Genomic DNA, 17,479 nt, shown 5'->3' on the forward strand with positions numbered 1-17,479 from the left:
GAGCTGCGAGCCTGCTACGTTTTGCAATTTTTGTTCATCTTTTACAGATTTACACTTCTAGAGATCGAAAGTATAATGTATATTTTTAAATTAATTTACATAATTGTGTATAGTCGATCTACTACTACGTCGATATTAATATGTATCGACAATAAGCTCAAGTGTGAAATAAGTGAAAAACAACCTCGATCAACTGCGTAGATTTACTTCGATCACTATTAGAATTGTTTCTCTTTATGCAGCAATTTTCTAATTTAATTGGCTAGTGTATATGTGCATCAACAACACCATATAACAAACTTGTTCTGACCATGCATGGTTATTTATGTTGAAGAATCTCGCTTTTTTGTTCTCAAACACAACTATTTAATGTGATGATTCACTGTAAGCATCTCAGATACTTTGCTATGAGTTCTAACAACTTTTGTAAAAAGAATTAGATTCCCAAAATATGATAATGGCTATACTTTCTTCTCGCTAAGACTGATGGAATCATTTGAGCTCATAAGGAATTTGAATTACTTTGTTTCACAAGTGAAATGCACTTAGAAGTTAAGTGCCGAATTGACTTGTAGGTCTATCTGACTTCTTTAGCAAAGGGATGAACGGGTTTTGTAACCAGAACTTGATTACTTAACCTCAATAGTCAGGATGGCCGAGTGGTCTAAGGCGCCAGACTCAAGTTCTGGTCTTCGAGAGAGGGCGTGGGTTCAAATCCCACTTCTGACATAATATTTTTCTTAAGCTTTAATTATTTATTTGTTTCTATGCTCACTTGCATGGCAAGTCTTTTATAAGCCTGCTCTCCAAGCGCCGGGCTGTTAATTCACAGACGTCGTCTATGTGATTGTGGGAACAATGCTCTTAGCCATGCCGGAATCCCCTTGATGGCTCGTCATGCAGGGCCGCCTCGGAGAAGCCACGCGAGTCCTCGACCGAACCTCAGACTCCAAGGAAGAGTCCAAACTCCGACTCGCCAACATCAAAGAAGCCGCCGGAATCCCTGAACACTGCAACGAAGACGTCGTTGAGGTCCCAAAACACAGCCACGGTGAAGACGTATGGAAAGAGCTCATCCTCCACCCCACCCCTGTCGTCCGTCACATTCTCATCGCCGCCGTCAGTATACACTTCTTCCAACAAGCCTCCGGTATTGACGCCGTGGTTATCTACAACCCTAGAATCTTCAAAAAGGCTGGAATCACGAACAAGGACAAGCTCCTCCTGGCCACCATCGGCGTCGAATCCGTCAAAACAATCTTCATCCTCGTCGCCACTTTTTTTCTAGACCGACTAGGACGCCGCCCTTTGCTTCTTAGCAGCATGGCGGGGATGGTAGCCTCACTTGGCTGTCTCGGTTTTGGCCTCACCATCGTCGACCACAGCGAAGAGAAGGTCATGTGGGCCATCGTGCTCTCCATTACCATGGTTCTAGTCTTCGTCGCCTTCTTCTCCTAACGTCGAAGCAGTTATCTCCGTCTCCACCCTTTTCAAAATCAACCAATCATTTAACGACACGTAATCAATTTTAATTTGGGCTCTCGGAGAATAGGCCTTTAGCAGAACTTACCCACTTGCAGACACTATACAATAAACCCAATCGACCAAATCTCAGTTTCACCAAACAATCATACACCTCCTTTTTATAACCTTATGTTCACTTGTATACAATCTACCCAATCGATCGCCCAAATAGCTAGTGAAACTATGAAACAATTTCCTTTTGTTCTATAAAGCCAGAAAATACATCAATGCTATACAGCATACCGGTGACTCATACATGCTTGAACGTCATTGGCATATTCGGTCCTCATTGTTCATGCTCGACGTGCAACAGTGCAAGTGTGCACGAACACATGCATGTAGTTCCCACTTGGAATTAAATTCATCGCTAATCATAAACACCGATCTACTCTACGTACCAATCTTAATCTTATTAAACTGATGGTCGAGTTGATGATACTGTTAGACAATAATAAAGCTGGACTTGCTTAAAGTCTGTCTCATAGTCTTTAGCTAAGGATCGAGGATCACATGGTCGCATTAGTCTAAAGCAGATATATATCAATTGGATTATCGAGTTTAATTGTGGCTGCGCGCGGTCTCTGACTATGATGTATATTTATACCCACATCGGATTCGTAGCTAGCATACCAAATTTCGTAGTTGTGACTTGGTATAGTCTTGTGGCCGTGCAAAAGAGGAAGGGAAAATCTAAAGCTACTATAAATCGGTCAACTTCGCATCAGGATGACATGCAAAAGTGATATATCTACGCTGCATGCATGTTGGGATTTGGATAATCGAAAAATAAACACGCAGATATCTATATATATATATGTACATATATCGTTGTTTTAACATCTAAGGTTGTCCATTGGCATGGTTATCCGTCGTGTAAAGGGACCAAATTGACTAGCATATCTATGTCCAGTTACTTCATCTGTTCATCGATCTGTTTTTTCTGGCTTTTTATTTCTCTTGTTGCTTTACTAACCGAGAAAGATCTGCGTCACGTTAAGAAATTAACAGCATATTCATGCTTTTGATCGATCAAATGCAAAACCTTCTAGCTAGTTTTTGTTGTTTGCTTCTTAACCTTGCTCATCCCTATGGTTGGTTCATTTCTGATCAATGATATTGATCAACGTACAGAGGATACGTACGATAACAATCATATATACTAGCAAATGGAAAAAGTATCAATTCAACTGAGCAGGCCCGGCGAGTGCATGTTTCGGATTCCTCTATTTGGTTGGCCATTGTAGTGTAATCAAACTCATTTTGGTTGCCTAAATCAAATATTTGGCTTTAGGAAAAAGAAGAGCTAGGGAATCATATAAAACACTTTGTCTATTGAAAAGTCCAAAACGCACATTATCGGCTTATCCAATAACGCATTTAAACTTTGGAATCGGCAACTAGGTAGCAGAAATGGACTTCTCACGACAGTACAACACAAAACATGATATCCGACCCTCAAAATGGTCGGAGAAAACCCTTATTTGGTCGTTAATACTCTTTCCGACTAAAAAAAATTGGTCGGGCTCGGTTGGTATTACCTCAGTCACAAATGCTTTTTTCCGACCATTTTGGTCGGAAATAATAACAATTTTTGACCAAAAAAGCCGTCAAAAATTAGTTTGATTTAGGTCGGAAAAGCTACTTGATTCGACAAAAAATCTCGTCATATTTTCGTCGGAAATATTTTTATATCCAACCAATTAGTTCCGACCACTCCTTCATCAAATTTTTATTTTTGGAGAGAATTGTTTTATTATATATTAATTTTTGTATATATTGGGGTAAAAATGTTGCTCAATTATTATGTCAATAAATATAATTAATATTTAATTCAATTATCATAATGGCAACATACATAAATGCTTCTCATCCATCCCTCTACTATACATTGCCACATACAATTTATTCTCACGTTTCCTTTGTACCAAACACATTATTATTTCACTGTTTCTCAATTACAAATAATTTCACCAATCGACTACAATTGTAAATGCAAATTCACGTCAATAGGCTATTAACATGTCACCATTGTCACGTAGAGACCACAAATATAGCATATATACAATAGAGACAACCCTTCAAAATACCAAGATGCTTTATCTATAATTAGCATGGTTTTTGATCAAATCAAGCCCTCATCTTCATAGCGTCAGTAGCTTGCAACTCAACCTCAATGTCATCCAACTCTCTCTCGAACTTATCATTCAGACTCGGGTAACCTATCTTCATACGCCATGCTTCTCATCATTGATATGTTAGTGGATCTTCAAATGTAAATAGTAAACAAGTTAAATTCATATACAATACAATGTATGATACATATATATATATATACATATATATACATATATGTATTATGAGAAATGAAAAAAGGTTTAACTCCAATACCATCAATAATTCCACCATAACCTGCTAGCGCTCCTCGATTTTGACGACTATAAAACAATAATTTGGTTTTGCTTTCTAGCTATAAACACTTCAACTAACAGCCATCCTAGATGCTGTGTGCTAGAGAAAATCAACATTAAGAGATTTTAAAGTTTAGAGGAAGAGAACATAGTGAGAGGTTTAAAGAAGGGAGAGGTGGAGAGGATCGGAAGAGAGAGAGAGAGAGAGTTAAAAAGGGAGAGAAATCTCCTATGTTGAGTAGTGCGGGGTGGGGAAGTGAAGGGAGAAGAAAAGAAGAGAAATGGTTTAGTGGGGGGTTACCCTCCCTATTATTTTTCCTTTTGTTATTAGTTGACCTAGAGTGGTGGGAGAAAGGGGGAGAAAAGGATATAGTTTAGAAAAAAAATATGAACCGCATGCATTTGGCGCCAATATTTCTCAATTTTTTTTGAACTTTTCCCAAATGTTTTGGTAGAAATAATTGTAAGACTTTTATTTTATAATTTTCCTAAGGAGAGAAAAAAAAGGACTAAGGTGACACTATTTAATGGGAGTATGCTAGTCAATTCTCTGGCTTTATATGAGTTCTTATATTTCGGAGACCTTCTAAAACTATTAAAAAATATCTCGTACGGTGAAAAATATACCCACAAAATTACAACGCTCTCATAATTATATGATCTATTCGTCCATACATAAATTTTGAGAAAATAACCCCCGGGGGATGTAGATAGTTGTATAAAGGTTGTTACATGGATTTCACCTAGTGCTCGAGACCTAAACATTGACAAAAATATGTAAAATATTGAATCATAGCCACATTAATTAATTTCACTATAGATATGTCATGTGACCATCTTTCGATGAATAAAATAAATAAGCGTGTCATGTGACAATCTTCCAATAAATAAAAATATTCACATCAGAGATAACTAAGCATTTTTCCGACGACTATCTGACCAAACAAAATTTAATCGCAAATGCTTCTTTTTTTTCTGACGACTTTCCGACCAAACAGAAACTAGGTCGTATTTGTTTATTTTCGACCACATTTACGACAAATAGCCAGCCCGTCGGAAATAAAATCCGACCCAAAATTATATTTCCGACGGAGAATTATATATGGTCGGATGTACCATTATTACCGACCAAAAAAGACACTGGTCGGAAAAATCTGGTCGGAAAAGGATGTTATTGTTGTAGTGCGAGTCATGATCACAATGAAACATATACATTCATAGTCAGAGCTAATTAAGTTTAGCTAGCATCCTTTACATGACTAAAAACTTTAGTTTCTCCCCCGATCAGTCACAATTAATTGAAAGAAGATCATTAGCTTAATTTGATGACTTTTTCTTATAAACATATCTGCTTCTTTAATCACTAAGCTGGCGGCAAAATAGGTTCACCGTATCAGATAGGCTTCTTGCATATATAGTTGCATCACTTGCACGTACAGTTATAAATAGAAGTCATATTAATTTGCTCGATGTCTTTGCAACAAGTTGATTACATGCTCGTCGTCGACATGAAAATCAAATTTCAGACGTACACTCCAGTAATACACGGATGATCTAATGCATCTGTTGCACCATAATTTCCGGTTGCACTATGTTTGTTGTTTTCTGGGGAGCAAATAATTATTCCAGTAGTGATACTGATGTTTCAGCAGAAACCAATTATTAAGATAACTATATATATATATATTATTACGAGATAGGAGCTAATTAATTAAGTGGCTAGCTAGATATTTGTTGAGCATAAGCCAGCAGCCAGCTCCATGATATCGATCGTTTTGATGTGAGTTATAATTGGATCCAATGCATTGACAATATGAGGCTAGCTGAGGGCCTAAAGAAGCTACTCTTTAATCGAACATCTCATTCACAGTGACTAGGATTTTAAATCTTAATGGGTCATTGATCAAAATGTCATGACCAGTAACCATTTTGGCGCGCAGTTGATCTAGCAACTTTAAGGCAGTACGTATACAGATAAAGAATATATAATTAGATAGGTTAAAAGCGTGAAGGTTGCATATATTTCTGTTAATTAAGCTAGGTAGCCCATTATTGTGGGTATGAGTCATATAGATCAGGAAAGACTTGGCCACCCTTCGATACAAGCAAAGCATGAGTGAGCGAATGATATCGACCTCTGCCTGCCCGATGGACTATTTTAACCCACGAGCTCATAGCCTCATACATAATATTGCTGATCATACTGCAATTAGGTGCTGCTAAACTAGACAAACAGAACCACTGTCTGCCTTGAACAAGGGCTATTTATATAATTGTAAGAAGGTTTGCATGATTAGATGATGGTTAACTATAATTGGGCTATTTATATTATTGCCTTAAAATAACTGTAATTTATATAATTAATCTTCTCATTGTTCCTTCCTCGTGTAACCCATCAACATGCAATCATGCGTATTCAAATGAGGTATACCAATAGTTGTATGGCCGGACACTTTGCTAATTAGATTAATCAAGTCCACTAAACACAAATCATGCGTTCGATGAGTCTATTGTAGCCTTGCGGGTAATATAATCCGTAGATATTGTTGGCGTGAGTCAATATACAACAACCGGATCTCACCAATCAAATCTCTAGTAGTAGTAATTGACAAACAATCTTTAGTTTCATACTTAATAATTTGTAATCTAGAATCCTATAAATACATTGTAAATTACATTGATCAATCAATAATATTTCAATCTATATTCTTTTCATCTTGGTATTAGAGCAAACAAAAAAGTCTATGTTTTTATGGGTTTTTCTTTTTCCGGCAGACTTTTTTCTTTGGAGCTCATGCTGCTCCTTTCTTCCTTGCCGATCACCCTCACTTCCGTCGAGATCACACGTGCCATCCCACCGGACATTTGCTGGTCACTTCGCACGTACCCCGACGTTTTTCTCTTGTTGTACACACCCTGCGACGACGACGTACTCCACCCCCGGCGCCGCTCTCTACCACTGTGCGTCAAACGGAGCGTAACTTCCAGCCGCACGCCATCTCGGAGCCGACGACCTCGCTGTCACCGCCAGCTCGGAGGAGCCGCATCCAGTCCGATGCTCCTCGTTCCAGCTCACTCCTTCATCTCCGACGACCACCGGTGGACCGCTCCACGTTCTTCCCTCAGCCGCATCAAGTCACCGCCAGCCGGTATCACGCTTCAGCGTCGAGTTTTTTCTCCGATCGAGCATCTCCAAAATATACAGTCGATCCGACCCGGCCTGCAGTCAATCCGGCCTGACCCGCATACGATCCGACCCGACCAGCAAACGATCCCACCCGGCAAGCTCTAACCCGGACCAGATTCAATCTGACCCGCTCCAGCCCAGAATTGATACCTCTATATTGGCAGTGTAGGTGCACCGACAATGCACGTGCACCCAAGACAGATTCTTATCAGTTTTTTGGTGTTTCCGTTGTATAATTCCTGATTCTGTTTTTTCCATTTTCTTTTCAATGGGTTCTGGAGACGAAGGTGATGTTCCGAAATTTAAAGTATCTGTCAAGAGTTCTCACAGTGGGTCCTTTAGGGGTACTAAACTCAATGAGACCAATTTCCGTAAATGGAAACGACTTATGGTGGCTCATATTCGAGGCATGCACAAAATGAGGCATGTAACCGGAGTCACTCAGGCTCCTAATAAAGATGATATTATTGCCTACACTAAGTGGGACGATGATGATGGCCTTGTGATGTCCGTCTTGTGGAAAGCTATGAATGACGAGATAATTGATCTGGTGGAGGCATGTGACACTGCGCATACAGTATGGCTGACACTTGAAGACTTATATACTAATGACTCTGATTTTATACAGGTTCATGAGTTAATGTGCACCGCTTTGGCGATGCAACAAGATGGGCAACCGGTGGCGCAATATTTCACCAAATTAAGAAATATTTGGGCTGAGATTGATGTGAAACGTCCTTGCATGATCAAACATCAGGAGGATATTGTTTGGTACCAACGTGAGAAGGAGCTTGAGCGAGTTCACCATTTCCTGAAAGGTCTTGATATTAAACATAACAATGCGAATATGGAATTGCTCCGCCAAACCGAACCCCCTAGCTTAATTACAGCTTTCACATATATACGTAAGGATGAATATCACCAGGAAAGCCTTCATCAGACACAAGTTAAAGTTTCCAGCCTTACTATTCGTGTTAGATGTTCAGCACCACCTCTTCAGCAGGCCACTTCATCATCGAGGACCACTACCAGGCTTCGGGAATCAGCCCCGCCCTCCTTGCTCTTATTGCCATGATACAAACCATGCTCGTGTAACATGTTGGAAGTTGTATCCACACCTTAGGCCCCAAAGGCCTAATTATCGTCCTAAGGCAAAAGCAGTTATTCAACTAGTTCAGGAACGGGATATTTATGGTGTAGTTGGATATGATCATCATACGGCAGGAGGAGCAACACCCACAACATTAATAGCTGGTCGTGGTAAGATTGGTATGGCTTTACATATTTCTCACTTTGTTAGTTTTGATACATGGATTATTTATTCTGGTGCGTCCGATCATATTACTTATGACAAATCTTATTTTACTATATTATCTCCTCCACCAGTATCATATGTTACTAATGCTAATGGTGAGGCCTTCCCCGTATTAGGAAAATGGTCAGTTCGTATTACTCCCACAATAGAGCTTCACAATGTCTTATATGTATTTGCTTTATCTCATCATTTGATATCTGTCCCACAGTTGAACACTGAAGCACTTGCTCTGTGACATTTTTTTCCATGTATGTGATATTTCAAGATCTTCTCACTGGGGAGTTAATTGGTAGGGGGTATCTACGGGGCAGGTTGTTTCATCTGGATCAAACATATGCGGGAAAGAAACCAGAGGCACAGTCCCGGATCGCTTTACTATCAACTTCTGATAAGCTAAGTGAAGTTTGGTTATGACATCGTCGCTTGGGACATCCTTCATTTAGTGTTATGAAAAAATCCATGCCTACTTTGTTTATTGGTGTGGATGAGTCAGTTTTTTGTTGTGAAACTTGTGTTTTAGGCAAGAGTCATCGGTCTACTTATTCCCCTAATACTTCTAATAAAAGCATTCTTCCTTTTGAATTAATTCATTCTGATGTTTGGGGGCCCTCCAAAGAGTCTACTGTGTCGGGAATGCGGTATTACGTGTCATTTATTGATGATTGCACACGTCTTTCATGGATTGTTCTTCTGAAAACCAAAAATGAGGTTTTTCCAGCTTTTCAAGCCTTCTATACCACTGTCCAAACACAATACCATGCCACAATTAAAATTCTTTGTTCTGATAACGGGGGGGGGGGGGGAATATGTGAATCGTGTCTTTCAGGAGTTCTTTAACGCACACGGCATTGTTCATCAAACAACGTGTCCTTACACACCTGAGCAAAATGGAGTTGCCGAAAGAAAAAATCGTCATTTACTTGATATGGCTCGGTGTATTCTCTTTAGTGCCCATATGCCTAAATACCTTTGGGGTGATGCTGTCATAACTTCTGCTCACCTCATTAATCGTCTTCCATCTCGTGTCCTTGACGGCAAAGTTCCATATGATGTGCTTGCATCCCATGTTTCCTTACCCTCTTTTCATAATCTTCTCGCCCGTGTTTTCGGTTGTGTTGCTTTTGTCCATCTTCCAAAACATCAGCGGTCTAAGTTGGATGCCCGAGCAGTTAAATGCGTGTTTGTTGGATACGGAGGACATCAGAAAGGGTACAGGTGCTATCATCCACCTACCAGAGAGTATTATGTCACTATGGATGTTACTTTCTTTGAGGACATGAGTTATTTCACGTCTTCTGATACTACTCTTCAGGGGGAGATTTCATATTTTGAAGAGTTGTATCATGGAGAGGGAGAGACAAGTCATCTAAGAGATATGGTGACATGTTCGGTTGAGATTATTGATGATTCTGGTATAGTTACTCCAGAGATTCAGGTACTGGAAACTGACCTGGAAGCTGACAGCACAACTGCCCCTCATGCCTCCCCTACTGTTGTTTATACCCCTAACCAATGTTCCCCTGGTACAGAAGATCACTCATCTGAGCTTAGTCATTCTATTGGGGCTAATACTAGTGAAACTAATGGTAGACAATATGTCTTGCCAAATAGGTCTACTCGAGGTCAGCCAACAAAAAAAATATGAACCTACCCTTCATGCTAAAGCTAAGTATCATGTGGCAAATTTGATGTCTAACAAAAGATTGTCTAAGTCATATGAATCATTTTGTGAATCAAGTTTCTGCTATATCAATACCTAACAAAGTGCATGATGCATTGAGAGATCCAAAATGGAGGAAGAAATAAAAGCATTACAGAAGAACAATACTTGGGAGCTTGTATCTCCACCACATGGCAAGAAGGCAGTAGGATGTCGTTGGGTGTTTACAGTGAAGCATAATCCAGATGGGTCAGTGAGCCGGTATAAAGTACGCCTAGTAGTAAAAGGGTTCACCCAAACATATGACATAGACTATGATGGGACATTTGCACATGTTGCAAAGATGAACACTATTCGGGTATTGCTCTCTTTTGCTGCTACCTTAAACTGGCCAGTTAGACAGTTTGATGTTAAGAATGCATTCCTTAATGGAGAACTTATAGAGGAAGTGTATATGGATCTTCCTCGTGGATATGTGGCAGCTTCTCCAGATAATTTTGTATGCAGATTGAGAAAGTCTTCGTATGGTCTTAAACAGTCTCCTCGTGCTTGGTTTGGAATATTTTCACAATTCATGAGGAAAATTGGCTACATGCAGAGTAATTCAGACCACACATTATTTCTCAGACACCAACAAGTGAAGGTAACAGCCCTAATTATATATGTTGACGATATGGTAGTTACTGGTAATGATACTATTGAGGTGGATATATTACAGAAGCAGCTAGCCATAGAGTTTGAGATGAAGGACTTAGGTACACTCAAGTACTTCTTGGGCATTGAGGTAGCCCAGGAAAGTGATGGTATCTATCTATGTCAGAGGAAGTACATCCTTGATCTACTAACATAGACATGTATGTTGGATTGCACTCCAATTGATACTCCTATGGAGCAGAACCATCGATTAGCAGAGTACCCATATCAAGTGCCTACTGGCAAAACTCGTTATCAGAGGTTAGTTGGACGCCTGATTTATTTATCACATACCATACCAGATCTTGCGTATGCAGTAAGTTCATTCATAATGGTTTTGAGGTACTTGAAGTCAGCTCCAGGGAGAGGAGTAATGTTTTCTAATCACAACAATATCATTGAGGTTTGTGGTTTCACAGATGCAGATTGGGCTGGAAATATTACAGATATGAGGTCCACATCAGGGTACTTTACCTTTGTTGGGGGTAATCTTGTTACTTGGAATAGTAAGAAACAAAAGGTGGTAGCTCGATCTAGTGCTGAAGCATAATACAGATGTATGGCTCAGGGAGTGTGCGAGTTGTTATGGCTTAGAAATTTGCTACAAGATTTGAGTATTAAGCCTAAGTGTGTTATGCAGCTGTACTGTGACAACAAGGCAGGTGTTGATATTTCACAGAATCTTGTACAACATGATCGTACAAAGTATGTGGAGGTTGATCGTCATTTTATTAAAGAGAAACTAGATGCTAAGATCATTAGTTTTTCTTTTGTTCATTCGGAAGATCAACTTGCAGATATACTCACAAAAGGAGTGTCTAAGAAGGTCTTTTATGACTCACTTAGCAAGTTGGGCATGATCGATGTGTTTGTACCAACTTGAGGGGGAGTGTTGGCGTGAGTCAATATACAACAACCGGATCTCACCAACCAAATCTCTAGCCGTAGTAATTGACAAACAATCTTTGGTTTCATACTTGATAATTTGTAATCTAGAATCCTATAAATACATTGTAAATTACATTGATCAATCAATAAGAATTCAATCTATATTCTTTTCATCTGATATGATCGATGAGACATTATCGATATCATATTCAGGAGGGCTTCTCTCGCGCAGGTGTTTCTTTTGATGTGGTAGTGCATGTTTGCATATGCCACGCTTCAACCAAGTAAGAACTAATCTTTAAACTCGAATTATAGTCGTTTGATTTGTTATTGTGAAACTCAAATCATAGTAGTCTTGATCAAACGTTGCTTCAAAGGATCATAAAGACCCATGAAACTCATATGCATGCATGCTTGGTAATGTGGACATGAGTTGGAGTGTTGGACAATGCATGGGGCATGATCTCATAATGGCATTGTTAGCTATGATGCAAAGCGAGATCTATGTGCTTCATTAGTAAGTTAATACCAAACGTTACAATGATTACGAGTTTGCGACGTTTCCTCGATCACATGACAGTGTAGTTGTCCCAATCATAGTTCATGGCCTAACATGCTTGTGTCGAACGGAGTAACACTAACCGTAAACAAGTCCTTCAGACACAATACATATGTCTTAGTAATAATGCAAAATGTAGCAAACTCAGTGCTAGAATGAGAAACTAATTACTTGGTTGAGTAATAAACAGATGGAGAATGGAAGAAAAACCCATGCCAAATGAGGATGGCCGATGAAAGTTTTAGTTAAGTGATTAGATACACACAGAGACAATGGGTGGTCAATGTGGAGTTCTTGATTGGCCGTTGGTTGAGATCGTTGCAAGCATCATCCTCCACGCCTTGAACATTCCAATACTTGGTTACATTATCTAGCTAGCACACTAATAAATTATATCACATGAATTATACCACAGTGCATGTTTCATATAAGCCAAATTCAATTAGTAGAAATATACAAAATGCTTAGTGACATATTTGCACGAGAAAGAAAGCATCCTCTTTTTTGTTCCAAATTAGCTAGGGTTGTTTAGTTAACTTAAATCAATCATATCATTCATACGTCACCAAAAAATCTCCAACATAAAAATGAATTCTGATCATCCATTAATCCATTTAAGGTAAAAGTTTATTTGTCATCCAAATGTAAATAAATAAAGAATAGATATAGACTCGACCTAATACTCGACCTAACCGCTAACCTAGGCTTTGGCTCCAAATTTCAGTGAATGTTTCTAGAGGGGGGCAGAGAACGACATCCCATCTGCCTCAGTAGATAGCGTCGTATAAGTAGCTGGCAGTTGGGTGGGCTTAACCCATCTCCCGTGACTCGAATCCGCGTCAGCCGGGCACAAATGTGGGACCCGATATATGCATGGCCCATGCCCAGAAAAGGCCTAGACACTGTGTTTCGGGGGCCCACCTCCCAGAAGTTCGATGGCTGGAAGTTAGAAGAGGTGCTGCCACAATCGCCAAACAGCCACCGTGACGCTGACCACACCCGCGGTTGCATGTGATGCGAACACGTGTACGGTGGCGGACGACGACGATGTATCGAGTCCGTCGTCACCGGCGCCTTCGTAAACCATCGTGCTGTTTATCTCCGGCGAGTTGCTGGTCTGAGCTGGCTGCGTGGTTTGGCCTTGTGAAGCTTTCTGACTGTGGAACACAAAAATGACAACAAAAAGCAGTCAGTAAATTTAACCGTTAAAAATGACCGTTGCAAAAAATTATGAGAGTTGGTTCGGAGTGTGTGCAGCGCTGAAAATAGGGAATCATAGAGAGATATTCATCCCTAGGGATCTGCGTATACAGCGTGGGATATGCATCTTTGTTTATGCTTCTACCTTTGTTGCTCCCTTCTATTAGAGACCCTCACATGGAATGCTTAATCATTTCTTAAACAGGGAACAATTCCCCGACTTCTACTCATTTCTTAATCATTCTACTTAATTAAAATATTCGGCTAAACATTCCGCAAACAACGACTAGTCTATCAGCTTCTTTATCGAAATTCAGAGCTGGTGGCTAGATAAATTGTCATCTTACTATAAGTAAGAGCTACTTGATTAGGTTCCTTATAATTTCTACATTTATACTTTAGGCATTAGGAAACCTAAATATGATGAAGCGGTTAGAGATACTCTAACGATGTCTTGCAACAGTTCTAGATCAGAACCGACAAAAAGTCCAACGAAAACAAAAAATCATTATCTTCCTAACGTTCATATCGACAGGCTATTTTGTCCGGATGAAATTAACCCTTTTTAACTAAAGGGTGAAAATGAGAGTGGAGAGTAAATAAAATGTGGTAGGTTCGTGTAAGTTACCTGGTGTTAGGAGAGGGACAGAAGGTGATGGTGTAATCGGCATTGGCACATGTGAACGTGCTGGTCTTATCGTCGTATGCATAACTGTAGGCCGTAGGGCATGCGTTCTTGAACACCTGAGAGTAGGACGACGGCTTGCACGTGTCGGGTGTTGCGTACGCGCCGCTGCAACAGTACTGCGGCTGCTGGAAAGCCTCGCACGCGCTCTTGCACGCGACGCTCCCTTCCTCGCTCGTCGTCAATTTGAGCTCCGACGGACAGAGGCCATTGAGGTCCACGACGCAGCCCGTGTTGGTGCAGTTGGTGCCGGTCCCACCCTGAGGAACCACCAGCATGGGGAGGTTGTAGCCGTCGACGAGGCTGACGTCGAAAAAGTCGAGGCCTGCGTCACCGTCTAAGGTGAACTCGGCGAGAGTCGCGGGAGGGGTGGCCCCACTTCCGGAACATTCGAGTTTCCCGGAGCCGCAATCGCCTGTGACGCAGGAGAATTTTCCGGTGGAGTCGTGGGAGCAGAGGGTTCGGCCCCAGAAGCGGCCTCCCCAGGAGGCGGGGGCGGTTAGGGTCTTGGCCTCGCCCTTTTCAAGAGCGAAGCCGGTGGTCGGAAGCGGCGGAACTCCGGCGTTGGAGAGAATGCCCGGCCAGACTGTGTAGTCGCATTTGTTTACCATTGTGAATGTTGTTGAGAACACTCCTGTTAGGGAATTAAACAGAGTTAGCTAGGTTCAAATTAAGGTTACTATTTCATGAAATTTAAACTGAAACAAAGAAAAGAGAGATGAAGTTAATTTACCTGGTGTTGAAAGAAAGAGGAGGGTTAATAGAGAAAGGGAGAAGGGTGTTAGTGGAGCCATTTGAGCTCTGCAGATAGCTGGAGAGGATGGAGGAAAATGGTGGGGTGAAATGTGAAGTTGTGGTGGGTGGTGGCGTCCTCCAGTTCCAGGCTCCCAGCAATGTGCAGAGAGCTGAGAGAGAGAGAGAGAGAGGAGAGGAGGTGAGAGGTTCTTAAAAGGTGAGGAGGATTGTGTATTTATAACCAGACGAGAGTTATGAACTGTTCTACTGACGGCCCAATACGACCAAATTACACAGCTCAAGTTTTACCGCAACCTCTAGCTAACCTGGCTGCTATGTTATTTTGGTCTTTGAAAGTAGACTGTTAATAGCCATAGTCTCAGGATGCTAGAATTAAGAATGAAAGAAATAATACCCCGACTTAGGTTTGAAAAATGGGAAAACCAGACTTTTCTCTATGCTGATTCAGGTTTGAAAATGGGAAAAACAGATTTTCATTTTCCGTTCTCTAATTTTCTTCTTCTTCGTATAAATCCACTTTCGTTCTTTTCCGTCATTGGACAAAGACGTAGTATGACTTGCGGACTCTTTTCAGCGAAGGCTCTAACCAAACCCTATGAAGGTTTGCCCCCAATGCGAAGTAGCTTCACAATCAAGTTAAATCAATAGGCAGAACAGTGCAAGGAAGTTTAGTTATACATAAAACTGCAAATAAAAGGGCACAAGGAAGCCAATCAGTCATCAGATAAAACGCATAAAAGTAGTAATGACATCATTATCGTTAATTCTTTTTAAGAAGAAAAGGAAGGGAGCTATCACAAAAAGATAACTATACATAAAAATCACAGTTCAACGTTAAGAGAGCCTAAAAAAATCTGAAGTAGTATGATGATAGATGCACAAGCTAATATCTAGCATAACTAAATAACAGACAATAGCACAATATCGCTCGTGTACGCAATGACCCTAAAAAATCTAACCTCAGTATCCAACCGACCCAAAAAAAAGATATGAAACTTGAGAATTTCGACCAGCTTTTTGATTGAAAAGGACTTTGATCAATACACGTAAACAAGTTTAGAACGACACTTCTCAATAAGAAGAATCAAATTAATTCTAACTGGACAAAAATCACATGCAGACTTACAGGATGATGAAATACATAGAAATACTCACTTGTTAGAATTATTCTCACCGTCCTCATTTCTATAACCATATATCACGTTTTTTAGCTAAATTATTCATCCGGGGGTAGTGGATTACGTGTTTCTTATATTTCATGTTGAACACATTTTTCAGTTGTTATTAATCAGGCTTCCGGTGACCGGAAGTGAAGTGTGACTGACAATAGCGGTTAGCAGCCTAAGCAGTCTTTTTTGGCTTTTGCCATTTTCCGTTGGTAATTAGCACACGTTCCTTTTACATTTCTTGCTGCTGTCATAGCTAGGTCAACAATGCTACCAAAATTCTTCTGCTTTAGTTGACAAGTTACTATAATAAACACTACCCATAGTCCTAACGTAGAGGCAAGAAATTATAGTTAAGGTTAGATTCAACTTCAACAAACTGCCTGAAAATCCAATATGATTGGACGAACAGTCCAACTTCTTTGCTTTCAGAATATTCAAACAGGTAGAGCAGGATCCCTAAAATAGTCCTACCAGAAACATCTACTCAAGACATTTTTCCCTTTGAACAATTTATCGATTTCAATCTCAATCAAGTAAAATTATATGATCATTATGTAGCAAGCCTAGCAGCCACCACCTTAGACTAGCTGAACTAGGGCACATCTTTGCTTTAATAATTATGTTAGCAATTCAGTATTTTTTGTCGAAGTATCCAATAATAGTTTATGATCTTAACTACCCTCTAGTCCTCTTAAATTATTACGTGCATAGGCTACAGTTGTGATTTGATAACAGAATAATATGACATCACACATCATTTTATGTATAAACATAATTGTTGATTTCATTAAATGCCAAGTATTGTGTTACTCTTCTCGTCGTATTATTACAAATATATGTCACTTATCTTATCCAATTATCCCCACATAATGCTCTGGTCTCCTGTTCTTTCAAATCAAATTTAGATGCAAAACGAATACAAGCACATGATGCAACCCAAACTATCTCGACAGATTGAAGACCTACAACTTTAATGGTCTGAAATCCTGAGGTCTAAAATGGAACGGCCACAATCAATGATAACTAAGATCTACTGCAAGTTATGGAGCCAAAATCAATGTTTTCTTTGATATTCTTGATACGAAACTTCCTAATAACAGAGATATGAAGAGTCTCAACTCCATCCCTCTTATGTGGACCATCAGAAGATATCAAATTAAGTTTCGACACAAAGCATTCTTCCTTTCCCATATAATTGATTATGAATAAAAAAAACAAAGGTAGCGGACCCAGGCCAGCTGGTTTCTCAAATAGCTTGAAAATGACATTAATCATCATATAAGCTTAAAAGATCAGGTTATGTATCAAATATGATTACATGCATGTCGAGCTAGTGCAAATTTCCATTGCATTTGCAAGTGAGTTTTCATAAAATCTAGCCAATAGAATTGGTAATTACTTTGAACACAACAAGAATCACCACAAGGGTCACTTG

The 17,479-nt window shown here is 39.9% G+C and overlaps 1 protein-coding gene, 1 non-coding gene and 1 pseudogene across 2 annotated transcripts; 2 read left to right on the forward strand and 1 right to left on the reverse strand.

Moving 5' to 3' along the window:
- The first annotated feature begins 645 nt into the window (after positions 1-645).
- TRNAL-CAA (transfer RNA leucine (anticodon CAA)) lies at positions 646-729 on the forward strand. Its single transcript has one exon. It is a non-coding gene; the product is annotated as a tRNA-Leu (tRNA).
- Positions 652-1,458, forward strand: LOC126784334 (polyol transporter 5-like; annotated as a pseudogene).
- Positions 1,459-12,816: 11,358 nt separating this feature from the next.
- Positions 12,817-15,391, reverse strand: LOC126785467 (pathogenesis-related thaumatin-like protein 3.5). Its single transcript, XM_050511167.1, has 3 exons — positions 14,853-15,391; positions 14,063-14,753; positions 12,817-13,391 (listed from the first exon to the last, which is right to left on the reverse strand). The coding sequence occupies exons 1-3, from the start codon at positions 14,911-14,913 to the stop codon at positions 13,181-13,183; spliced, it is 963 nt and encodes a 320-aa protein (XP_050367124.1). The 5' UTR covers positions 14,914-15,391; the 3' UTR covers positions 12,817-13,180.
- Between the last annotated feature and the right edge of the window lie 2,088 nt (positions 15,392-17,479).

This window comes from Argentina anserina, chromosome 2 (genome assembly GCF_933775445.1).
Source record: "Argentina anserina chromosome 2, drPotAnse1.1, whole genome shotgun sequence".
Lineage (NCBI taxonomy): Eukaryota > Viridiplantae > Streptophyta > Magnoliopsida > Rosales > Rosaceae > Argentina > Argentina anserina.